This window comes from Enhydra lutris, unplaced genomic scaffold, assembly GCF_002288905.1.
Source record: "Enhydra lutris kenyoni isolate GAN:26980312 unplaced genomic scaffold, ASM228890v2 scaffoldscaffold47, whole genome shotgun sequence".
Taxonomy (NCBI): domain Eukaryota; kingdom Metazoa; phylum Chordata; class Mammalia; order Carnivora; family Mustelidae; genus Enhydra; species Enhydra lutris.
Window position 1 is genome coordinate 11,059,160 of NW_019154131.1, and position 13,064 is coordinate 11,072,223.

Below are 13,064 nucleotides of genomic sequence, written 5' to 3' on the forward strand. Positions count from 1 at the left end.
TGTGGCGTTGGGTGGGGGAGAAGGGCAAAGAGAGAAGGAAAGAAGCACACATCCCACTCAGCGGGAAGCCCAACGCGCACGGCTCGATCCCAGGACCCTGAGATCATGACGGGAGCTTAAGACAGAGGTTTAACCCACTGAGTCATGCAGTCTATTTGTTGTATTATTGATTTAACCCTTTGCTTATTCTGACAAAATGTGAAGTCTTCACATATAGGAAAACTTCTGTTGGTGGTGTAATTTCTGTTTAAAAGCAGGAAATAAAAGTTAGTGAGGAATGGAAGAGGAGAAATTTCCTTTTCTAAATATGTGCATTTATGCATAAGTGTAGAGGAAATTTATGAAGTACTTTCAAATTTACATGTTCGATTTTATGTGAGTCTTCTATGTACAAGGACTTAAAAATCAGTGTGCCCACTTAGATCTAAGCTGTTTGGCCCACTGTCGCGCTGTCATACGTATTTTTGGCTATTTTGAACATGGATCTCTTGAAGACGTTGTCAACAAAAGTGTGTTTTCTTTCTGGAGAAGTAATCAAATGCCTACTTGTTTCCAATATTTTGTTTGACTTCTTACAGAAATTTCAAGAAATTGCCGAAAAAAATATGGAAAAATTGAATCGTATTGAGAGGTCCCATGAGCAGTTGGTTCTTGAAAATTCACGCTTCAAAAACATGTTATCGCAGACTCGGAGGGAACAAACATCGTTGCTGGCAGCCTGTGCGTTGATGGCTGGTGCCTTATATCCTCTCTACAGCCGGTCATGTGCCTTATCTACACAGAGAGATTTTCTCCAGGAGCAGGTCAACACCTTTGAGTTGTTCAAACTGGAAGTTAGAACTCTAGCCCAGGCTTTGTCAAGTGTAGACGAAAAGAAGCAAGAGGAAGCCAAGATGAAGAAAAAACCATTCAAAGGATTGATACGTGTATTCCGGAAAGGTGTTATTGCCGTTCTGGCAGCAAATAGGCTCAAGATTTTGGGCCAGTCATGTGCCTCTCTTTTTACCTGGATGGAAAGTTTCAAAGAAGGCATAGGCATGTTAGTGTGTACAGGAGAGCCCAAAGACAAGCAGAAATTTCCGAGTAAGATCATTTATGCTTTTTAAAAATCTAAGTTGAGGGGCGCCTGGGTGGCTCAGTGGGTTAAGGCCTCTGCCTTCGGCTCAGGTCATGATCCCAGGGTCCTGGGATTGAGCCCCACATCTTGCTCCCTGCTCTGAGGGGAGCCTGCTTCCTCCTCTCTCTCTGCCTGCCTCTCTGCCTACTTGTGATCTCTGTCAAATAAATAAGGTATTAAAAAAAAATCTAAGTTGAATGTAAGTCACGTACAATGTGACTGTGTTTAACCATTATGTAAAAACTTAAAAAAATCATTTAATATATCAAATTATGTAACATAGTCCCATGTGTATGTAGATATGTATATGTGTATGGGTAAATATATATTTATGCATAAAGGAAGTGGCAAATATAATTTCAACTTCATTATATATACATTTTTAGCTTTATTATATTTGAATGCTCTTTTCACAGTAAAGAGTCTATATAGTGATTTTTCAGTTAAGTCAATCCAGAGACTCTGCCCTATGTAAAATTAATTACCAATAAAATTTAATTTCACTTTCTATGAATCAGAATAAAATGCTCAGAGTTAAACATCTATTGAGGAATTGAACGAAAATGAGATGAAATAAATTTTCCAGTTAACTTTCTTTTAAGTGCTTGATTATTCTGAGGAAACAATGATTTCAATTTTTAACTTTTAAAAATCAAGCCATTAAGTAATTTAACTAGAGCTCAAGAAAACTTTTCCTCTATTTTTGAGAAAGAGAGAGGGAGTGAGAGTGTATGAGCAGGGGTGGGGTGGACTAAAGAGGGACAGTAGAAGAGAAGGAAAGAGTGTCTTAAACAGGCCCCATGCCCAGCGTGGAGCCCTACATGGAGCTCAATTTCACAACCCTGACTGAGATCATGACCTGAACTGAAATCAAGGGTCAGATGCTTAACGGACTGAGCCACCCAGGTGCCCCATCTTCTCTCTCTCCCGACTTCACTTAATTTATATAAAAGGTAAATAAATTCTCAGTCAAATCTAGCATTATTTGTAGACTTTTCCACACTAGGCAAAGTTCTGTCTATAAGTTTTGATCTATTTCTTAAATAACCAAATGTGGGTATGAAGTTTAAACATGGATTTTTAAATGTTTGTAGCATTGCAAGATGGATTTCTTTCTTTTTTTGCAGAGCATCAGAAGGAGCAGTTACGTTGTTTGCAAGCACTCAGCTGGCTTACCAGTTCAGACCTTCTAGCAGCAATAGTCACCTCTATGGCTGAGTTACAGGAAGTCATTAGTAAAACAGGTAAAACTCCCTCTTCTAGGTCCTTGTGAAATACGCTTAAAAGCAAATGTCTAGAGATGCTTTATGGTACAAATTCTAATAAACCATCTAGGAAGAAAATGTATTTGTTTTCATCTTTCTTTTTTTCAAGTACAAAGAAATTATTAAATCTCTAATGATGTAGAGACTTACTGTAAATTTTGGTGGGTAATTTTGTCTTAATTTATGGGGAAATTAAATGACATTTCTTGTGAATGTATCCACCTTATTTTTTCCCTTTGTGATCTGATTTTCCCATGGAAATCTCATTAGCTCTTTTATTAAGTCATACTGGTAATGTTCTTGCAAATGTTTTAGTCTTTCTTTATTTCTATTTCTAGCTATACATTTTAGAAGATTGAGTAATAACAGAATCAGTAAAAAACTTTTCTCATTTGGTGATGTTTTCTGAATTGATTTTAAATAGAATGAATTTGAATAGTCAGTTCTTTCCACCAGGCACGGAATCAGTGATTTCCAAAGGTCTAAATTTTTTTTTCATGGTCTCAGGTTGCAGGATATGTTTGTATAAAAGATTCAAGGAAAACTAATTTCTGAAGAATAGCATACAGTTACCTACTGGTTAATTTATGTCATTGGACTAATTATGGTCACTTCAGACACATTAACAGTAAAAATAATGAATTTGGTAACACTTGCCTGCTTAATGGAATGTTGTAAGCATTAATGAAATGATAATTTAGGATGTAGTTTAATTCTTTAGACAAGTCTTCTATATACATATAGTAATTTATTATGCTTTCACGTATCGAAATCTAGGTTCTTAAGAGTAGGAAATAAGATTCAAAGATTATTTTTAAGTTGTGGCCATTGGTGTTGGTAAGCAATATGCATCTCTAGTATTTTGGCAAAACCTCAATGTACTGGATTTGAAGTCTGAAATAGAAGTCTAAATAAATGTATTTTAATCATTTTGGCACTATGGCTTCAGAGCAAAATTGACAGTCTTGAAAGAACTTAATGAAAGTTTTTGGACTTAGTTTAAAATACAGATTATTTGTGTTCATCATATTCTTTGTAGGTATGCGGACAGTTAAAATAGATTGTTTTCTTAAGCTATAATTCTGTTTATATCATTACTTTATTTTTCCTTATCACTGTGCTGTATATACTTGGGAGATAAAAGAAAAATATGACTTGAATCTGGACCTCTAGAAAATATGCACAATGATTATAGAACAAGATTGACAACTTAGAACAACTTTAGGCAGAATGTAATCAAGGATTGCATGAGGAAATACTGGTTTGAATGTATAAAAAGATGCATAAAAGATGCAGCTCAGAGTGGACTTACTAGTATTGGGAAGGCTTCTGGGAGCCTGATTTGAAGGCCTCAGCTAGGCCTAGAATGATAGACAGTAAGTTACGGAAGAGGGACCGCATGCAGATGGAGAGCAGAACTTAAGCAGGACTGCAGCAGTGGGAATAAGCACAAAATGGGAAGAGGACATTCAGGAGATGGAATGGAGATCCATTGCTCACACCACTGGCTTATACGTGGTGAGGACTAAAATATATTTTCTATTACAACTATATTGGAGAATGGCAAGGAAACAGGTAGATCCTTGGCATGGGATCAGATTATAAACTTATAAAAATTATTTGTTTGAGAGAGAGGGGAGAGAGCTTGAGCAAGCACAAATGGAGGTGGAGGATGGAAAGGGGAAGGGCAGAGGGAGGCAGAGAAGCAGACTCCCCACCCAGCAGGGAGCCCTATGTGGACCCCGATCCCAGGACCTGAGCCGAAGGCAGATGCTCAACTGACTGAGCCACCACGTGCCCCCGATTATAGAGGTTTTATAAAACCTCTGTAATCTCAGTGATCTCCCTGAGCACATTTTCCAAAAGTGGACTATTGCAATATTTTAAAGTTCAAATATTGACACGATGGTTGTTTGAGACCCTGATAAAAATGTGTGTAGGTCAGGGCGCCTGGGTGCCTCAGTGGGTTAAGCCTCTGCCTTCAGCTCAGGTCATGATCCCAGGGTTCTTTAAAAAAAAAATCTTTAAAAAAAAATATGTGTAGGTTAGACTTATCAAGCGGAAGGTAGATGGAGGGTGGTATGTCTTTTTTTTTTTTTTAATTTTATTTATTTATTTGACAGAGAGAGAGAGATCACAAGTAGGCAGAGAGGCAGGCAGAGAGAGAGGGGGAAGCAGGCTCCCCACCGAGCAGAGAGCCCGATGCGGGGCTCAATCACAGGACCCTGAGATCATGACCTGAGCCAAAGGCAGAGGTTTAACCCACTGAGCCACCCAGGTGCCCTGGGTGGTGTGTCTTTGAATGCTTGCCTACTGCCAGGAACAGCTGCCTCTGATGTTAGAATCTGGTTTTGCCTCTAATGGCTTGAGAAAAGGGCAAGTTCAGGGAAACTTATTTTAGGGAAAACCTTTAAATGTTGTTGGCTAAAGAACACTAAGTACTTAGGGAAGAGAAAGTGATAGTTGCTAAGAGGGGGAGGACAATTGATGTATTAAAGTCTGGAAGAGTATACGGAAGAATATAGTTGGACAGGTAAATAATTGAGTTATTGTTGGACCAGTACAAAAATGATCAGTGTGTACCTTTTTCAGAGATGACTTAACAAGCTGGTCTTATAGAATAATTCATTCAAAACATGATGATGGGTTACTATATTACCTTTCCCAGGTAATGTGTTTTCATTTTTATATGTGTTCCAGTAGTAGAAATTTCAGATATTTTAGCAGAAACGTTGGGCAAACATCCACAGACACTTGAAGTACATGAGAGGTTATTAACAGATAGTAATGAAGGCAATAGATGTAAAGCTATAACAGCTTACATAGTCACGTTGAGTTTATAAATGTATGAATAACTTAAATATATGGTAAGCATTATCGTATAGTAGAAAGAGCATTAGCTTTGAACAAGGCAGATTTTATTTTGTATCCAGCTCTGCTAGTTATTAGTTGTGTGAAATTAGGCAAGTTGGTTTAACTTTACTAGGCCTCAGACCCTTTACCTAAAAATGAAGATAATACTGTCTTCCTGATTTTTATGAGGGTGTAATGAGGTAATACTTGTTGAACATTTTGTATAGTACCTGGCGTATAGTGGGCACTAAAAAAACTGTTTCCTTACCACCCATCTCATCATGAAAGTACTATATTACATTAATGAATAGACATACACTTCTGCCTGTACACATTTTTAGACTACTGATTATTTTCTATTTCTGTGTGTTCTTCTAATCTGTTTTATCTATCTATCTATGATTTCTTCTCCTTATCCTTCCCTCTTCCTTCCTGCCGCCCACTCATCCATCTACTAACAGACTAACAAATGATAAAAATGTTACTATAGGCCACATAGTGTTTTATATTTGCATTTAAAAATTATTATTATTGTGGGGCTTGAACTCACCACCCTGAGATCAAGACTTGAACTGAGATCAAGAGTCGGAGGCTTAACCGACTGAACCACCCAGGTGCCCTGCGTTGAGAAATCATTTTGAAATAACTTCAAACTTACAGAAAAGTTGCAAGTACACAACAGAGGCCTTTCCTTTTGCTAAATAATTGAGAGCAAGAAGCGGATGTGATGCCCATTACTTTCTCATATTTCAGTGTGTATTTCAAGCAGGACATTCTTCTACATAACCAGAGGGCTGTGATCAACGTTAAGAAACCATTCGCACCCCCTTCGACTTTCCTTAGTTGTCCCAACCAACCATGTCTTTTAGAGCCAAAGGATCTGGTTTAGAATTATGTGTTGCATTAAGTCATCTTTCTCTAATCTCTCCCAACACTGAAAAGTTCTCCAGTCTTTCCTTGACCATCATGATCTTGAAGATTACAGGCTGATTTTTGTAGGATACCCTTCCATTTTGATTTGTTTGATGTTTCCTCATGATTAGATTCAGTTTATGCATTTTTGGCAAGAAATCACAGAAATGATGCTGTGTTTCACTTACGGTGTGCTGTCATCGTGTTAGCTTCAAAAACAGTCATAGTTTTAAAGGATTTTCTTCTTCTTCTAGGGAATGATTTTTAGTGTTGGGATAATATTTTAGTGTATGGGTAATATTCAGTTGGGCATTTCATAATTTGTTTACCCAGTTCATAAGAGGATCTTTTCATCATAGGACAGGTGTCATGAATATCAGTTCAGCTTTGATTTGTAATTGATTCATTGTCTCTTGAATCACCTAATATTATGAGTAGTGTCTTCATTTTTTCAACCAAGTAGAATATCGAAATGCCAAAATCTTGGGAAGGTTTATTAAGGAAATAATCTGAAAATCCTGAAATGAAAGAAGTTATTTCTTAGAGCTGTATTTTTTCTTTTCTGTTCTTTCCTACTTCCATTTTCTTTTTGAAGAACTTGCTGAAAATTTAAGCCATTTTACATGTCAGGGTGACATATTGATGGCATCAGTGTCACTTTTTTTTGTTTTCTTAGCCCCGGGAAAACTGGTACATGTATGTCAATATCCAGTAATAGCTTTTAATATATTAAATAGTACCTGCATTGCTTCTTGTTTTATCTTTGTTCTAAGGTTAAAAAAAAGTCAGTAAGTTATTCTTTTTAAAAATACTCTATTTAGGTACTTCCCTCTTTAGAGCACGTTCTGAATTGTACCCATACCATTCATTATATAGGAGAGAAAACTTTAAAATTATCTAAGAGAGAAAATTAAACATGTTGAATACGTAGCATAGAATGAATTAAGAACTTGGGCTCTAGATTTGAAAACTAGGTCTCATTGCTTACTTTGTGTATGATACGGGGAAAGGTACTTAATCCCTTTCAGCCTCAATATCTTTGCCTATAGAATTTGGCTAAGAAAAGTTCCTAGTTTAAGGGTTGTTAGGTGTGAATGTAACGTTCTTAGTCAAGTCTCTTATATATGTGATTGTCCAATAAATGTTTGTTGTTTTATCTGTTGTGTGTGTGTGTGTGTGTGTGTTCTGATAGCTCATGCGAGCCAGGATATTAGTTTATTTCTTTCACGAAGTGTGAAGTTCAATAATAGTAGCTTGAATTTACTGCTCAGGAAGTGCTAAAGGTGGTTGCTTCTGCTACCTTCTTAAACTTTGAGGATGTATTTATAGCAGTGGGCAGAGACCTCAGTTTCCATGTTGCCTCTGTAAATACTGGACAGGTGGCAACCTTCTTGCTTTCATTAAAGTGTTTGCTCACTTGAGATAAATTACCTCTTCCAGGTGTCCAAATGGTGAGCCTGCAAGAGATCATTTACCTCAAACAGGGGAGAATGTTACTTCCACCGAAGGGCTGGACTATCAATCATTACGGAAATGGACTAAAGAACTCTTTAGATAGCTCAACATTTCATATGTCTGGTCCAGACTGAATTTCTCAAGATAAAAACAAATATGCTGATTTGCCTGGAAGTATCTCTGAATAAATATAGTAGATAGATATGAATAGAATGTTCATACATTTTGTTACACATTCCCTCTATAACTGAATCATAATTATCCGGAAGATGGATGACCCAAGTGTACGTACCCCTGCTATTACTATTCAGAAGTTTCTTTTCATTGTTAGAGTTAACTTTGTGGAGGTCATAGCAATTCTTTCAGGCAAAACTCAGAAATCTGGGTTGCATTCAGTGTAACAATGAGGTTTCACACTTAGGAAGTTCAAAGCAGTAAGTAAAGATATTTCTGTTAATAAGTAGTCATTGGTATGTATTTTGAAATGAAGGTTTTATTGAATCCTGAAGAATAATAAAGTTAGCATTCCTACTTTAGGTGTGGTCTGTGGACCAGCAGCATCGGTATTCGTGGGGAATGTGTTAGAAATGTATGATCTCAGACTCCACTCCAGAGCTATTCAGTCAGATTCTACATTCTTGTAAGGTCCTTAGATGACTTAGAGGCACAATGAAGTTTGAGAAAAAGTAACTTAGAGGACTTTGTCATTTACCTAACTTCACTTATATTTGAAATTGAAACAAGTATGTATCATTTTTGGTATTTCAGCTACAAGTGTGTCTTTGGGGGGGACCCACATTTAATTTATCAGATTTTCTTCTGTTTTGTGATTTTCTTTTATATTACTACCTTTGCATGTTCCCATATTTTTTCAAACATTTTGTTATCAAAAATTTCAGGTGCATAGGAAAGCTGAAAGAATTTTACAGTGAACTGATATTTTCTTTATAAATTAAAATTTATTTGCCTGTCATAATTTTTAAGAACAGTTTTTGAATGGATAATTTATCATTGGAAGTGTCCATGACTATGTGAAATTCCAGAGTCACAACTTTCATAGGATATATTTGTGAATAATGTTATTAAAATAGTATATGAAATAAAAATTATTTTAAGAACTATTGATACAATTATTGACATAAAAATTATGATGGATGTTACCTAAACCTATTGTGGTAATTATTTCACACTCTATGTAAATTAAATCATGTTGTATGTCTTAAACTTATACAGTGACATAGGTCAATGTTTTCTTGATAAAACTGGGGAAAAAAACCCCAACATGAAGTTACTTAAGTTCCTTCTATCTTCATAGCATCAGTTTTTTCACTCATTCAATAAGTACTTATTGAGCATCTATTTCAGCAAAATTTGCTGTCTTCTAATCATTCCCCCAAATATTACTTGTCCGAGTTGAGGTATGTTTTTGGATTGTCCTGTTATTGGGCATTTATTTCTTTAGTATTATTTATAAATAATACAGATAGAAACAAGAGCTATTGATTCTTAATCAGTGTAGAGGTTTCCCATCCCTATTGCCTAACATGGTATCTTTCTATATGAGCTACTCTGTGTGCAGGTTGTCCAGATCACCCATACATGTATACAAACTTGGATGCACACAGACACATAGTTTCACATGAAGGAATCACACAGTCATGCCTCATTGTAATTTTTTTCTATTCAATGAACAACTAAATGCATTTCCATGTCAATAAAGGAGGTATACCTTGTTGATTGTATTTGGCCACATGCCACCCCATTGTTTATATGTACTGTAGTTGACTGTGAATTCTCTATTGGTGGATATTGGTGTCTTTTCTTAAAATTATCCATGATTTTAAGCAATACTGTAATGAACTGTGATGCAGTTAACATGTTTGTGCAAAAACAGTTTATGTTTGCACAGTTATTTCCTCGGCTAAATGCTTGAGAAATGAGTTTGCATATTTTACATTTGGAAAGAATCACCAGTGGGGCTTTCATGAAAGTTGTCTTGCCTCACATTCCAATGAACAGTACTGAGAGGGATGGATTCCCCATAATGCCTTTGGGCACATTAAATTTTGACAATCTTTCTCATCTTTATTAATTTGAAAGGCAAAAGAAACTATATTATTACTTATTTGCATTTTTATTGTTAGGTTGCAAATTTTTTCATTTGTTCTACATTTATTCATACTCTTTTACAATTATCTCATTATGTTCATATATGGGGATATGTGTTTGTTTCTTATGGAGTTATAAGTACTTGTGTATCACATGCATTAACACTTTGCTCTGTATCATCTAAATAATTTTTTATGTCAATAATTTTGCAGTGTGTATTTTAGTTTTGTGTATTTTAATTTTTATATAGCTAAATTATTAAGTATTTACTTTGTGCTTTTTCTGCTGGTGATTTACTTAGAAAGGTTAGCCTTACCTCAAGGTTGAATTGCTCATATTTTAGTCTAGTATTTTCTTTTTTTTTTTAATTTAATTTTATTTTTTCAGTGTTCCAAGATTCATTGTTTATGCACCACACCCTGTGCTCCATGCAACATAGTCTAGTAGTTTCAATTTTTATGTTAAATCTTGGATTTATCTGGGGTTATTTTTGGTTTAAGTAATGAGGAAATTATTAAGATTTATTTTTGTCCAGATGATCAGCTCGTTGCAATACTTTTCAATTCAGTCACCACAATGATATTAGATATGTCATTCAGCGTATCTTAAACTACTGTTATATGTTCTTGGATGTATTTGCTGTCTCTCTGGTCTATTCCATTATTTTTCCTTTCTCTTCTATTTTTCTTTTTTAAGATCTTATTTATTTATTTGAGAGAAAGAGGATGAGAGAGAGAGAGCATGAGTGAGGGGAGGGTTGGAAGGAGAAGCAGACTCCCCGCTGATCAAGCCTGACATGGGGCTTGATCCTGGGACTCCAAGATCACAACCTGAGCCAAAGGCAGTTTGCTTAACCAACTGAGCCACCCAGGTATCCCTCCCCATCTCTTCTAAAACCAGTATCATGCTACTCTTTTCATATGTACATCTTGACATTTTAAAATATGGTAAGACAAATTCTGTCATTATTATTATTATTTTTTGACACAGAAAGAGAGAGAGAGTACAAATAGGCAGAGCAGCAGGCAGAGGGAGAGGGAGAAACAGGCTCTCTGCTGAGCAGGGATCCTGATGCGGGGCTCGATACCAGGACCCTGAGATCATGACCTGAGCTGAAGGCAGCAGCCTAACTGACTGAGCCACCCAGGTGCCTCCTGTCATTGCTTTTGCTTATAATATTTTGAGCAATTTTCATAGTTGTTTTTTTTGTTGTTGTTTGTTTTGTTTTGTTTTTTAGTTAGAACATTGCTTTGTAGCAAACATCTTGCCGTAATGATTGCCTCCCATATTTGAAAATAATGTCCACATTCGTATTTCCCAAATTATTAGCGGTTTGGAGACAGAGCATTATTTTTGGTTTGAGATTGTGATGTGTTGGTGTCACTTGAAAAGAGTTGCATATAAAAGGGTTAACAGTGAAAAGTGTTCCTGGAAAAGTAAGCAGGGATCAGATCATGTAGGGCCTTAGAGGGCATATTTTAAGGAATTTGAAATTTATTCCTAGATCTTCACCCAGGCTTAAAAGCAGCAGTTGTGGGGGCGCCTGGGTGGCTCAGTGGGTTAAGCCTCTGCCTTCGGCTCGGGTCATGATCTCAGGGTCCTGGGATCGAGCCCCACGTCGGGCTCTCTGCTCAGCAGGGAGCCTGCTTCCCTTCCTCTTTCTCTGCCTGCGTCTCTGCCTACTTGTGATCTCTCTCTGTCAAATAAATAAATAAAATCTTAAAAAAAAAAAAAAGCAGCAGTTGTGAAAAGATCCCATTTTATTTTATTTTATTTTGTTTTGTTTTGTTTTATTTTATTTTATTATATAGAGAATGCATGCTTGTGTGTACAAGTGGGGGTGGGGGCCTAGGGGTACAGGGAAAGGGAGAGAGAGAATGTGAAGCAAGCTCCGCACCCAGCACGGAGCCCAACAACGGGGCTGGATCTCACAAACATGACCCGAGGCAAAATTGAGTCAGATCCTCAACCAACTGTGCCACCCAGGGGCTCCTTGATTTGTGTGTTTTTTTTTTTTTTTTTTAAGATTTTATTTATTTATTTGACAGACAGAGATCACAAGTAGGCAGAGAAGCAGGCAGAGAGAGAGGAGGAAGCAGGCTTCCCGCTGAGCAGAGAGACCGATGCGGGGCTTGATCCTAGGACCCTGGGATCATGACCTGAGCCGAAAGCAGAGGCTTTAACCCACTGAGCCACCCAGGCGCCCCTGATTTGTGTTTTAGAAGACACTTTGTCTATGGTGGAGGATGAGTTGAAGAAGGGAAAGACTGAAGAAGAGTAGGGAGACTCTAGCAAGAATACAGATGAGATATAATCATGATCACAGAGAACGTTGAATAGACTGGAGAAATATTCAGGATGGGATGTGGGGAGATGGTAAGGGAGATGGAGATGTCAAGGATGACAAAATATTCCCAAGTCTGTGAAGTTGAGTTTGAATATAAGACGTTAGCATTACTCATGATTAACATTTGTTATTTTTGTATTATATTACTCATTATTATTAATATTATACTCATGAGCAACATTATGATTAAATTAAATAGTTATGCATTACATATGTACTAATTAAATGATTACTCATGAATCCCCATTTTCGTTAAAGGAGTGTTTCTCAATCTTTCTAAGTGTGAGGACTCCATTTTGATAAGAAGACATATTGTAGACTGCTCTCTTCCCACATGATAGTTGTAGTTTTAGTAGCAGTTGACTTTGATAATGTTTTAAAGGACTTTTAATTTTATTACCCACAACATCATGGTCATATATTATTCATGCTGTATATTTTTTTAGGGCTAAATAAAGATCAAGATGGCAGTGGTTGCTTTAGTTAAAAGTGATGAAACCCTTGAAACAATTCTTTAGCTTCCTATACCCCTGCCCCAAGATCTGTCACTCACAGGTTTAAAATTACTGGTCAAAACAATTCTTTATGAATTTGTTTTAAATATTTTAACCTTAAATGTATGATATTGCCTTTTCTATTGGAAAAAGTCCAGTAGGGTCTTCTTCTTTCTCAAAAGACACATGCTATTAAATAGAGGGAAAGTGATTAACAAATGTACTTTACATAAACAGAACTTTGTTAAATGTAGCAAACATTTAAACAGTTTAGACAAGTGTAGACATGAGAAATTTCAGTGACCTTATTTTTATCTCTTATTTCTTATCATTATTCAAATAATTCTACCACTATGTCACTAGAGGATTTTCTTTTTGTTTCTTCATTTATTTAGTGTGGAATTTATCCTACTCTATACTGTATAATGTAAAGTATGTCACAAAAACACTTCTCACTCATCAGAGCATAAATTATTTTAGTGCTCTTTCTGTAATTCCTTGAGAGTCAGCAA

The 13,064-nt window shown here is 36.3% G+C and overlaps 1 protein-coding gene across 2 annotated transcripts in view; it reads left to right on the forward strand.

The window, feature by feature from the left end:
* LOC111156618 (coiled-coil domain containing 171) overlaps positions 1-13,064 on the forward strand; it is a 284,698-nt gene that overhangs the window by 125,922 nt on the left and 145,712 nt on the right. For both annotated transcript variants that reach the window (XM_022517612.1, XM_022517611.1), the window contains 2 exons: positions 579-1,083; positions 2,245-2,361. In XM_022517612.1, coding sequence (XP_022373320.1) covers positions 579-1,083; positions 2,245-2,361 — 622 coding nt within the window. The remainder of the gene's footprint in view (positions 1-578; positions 1,084-2,244; positions 2,362-13,064) is intronic.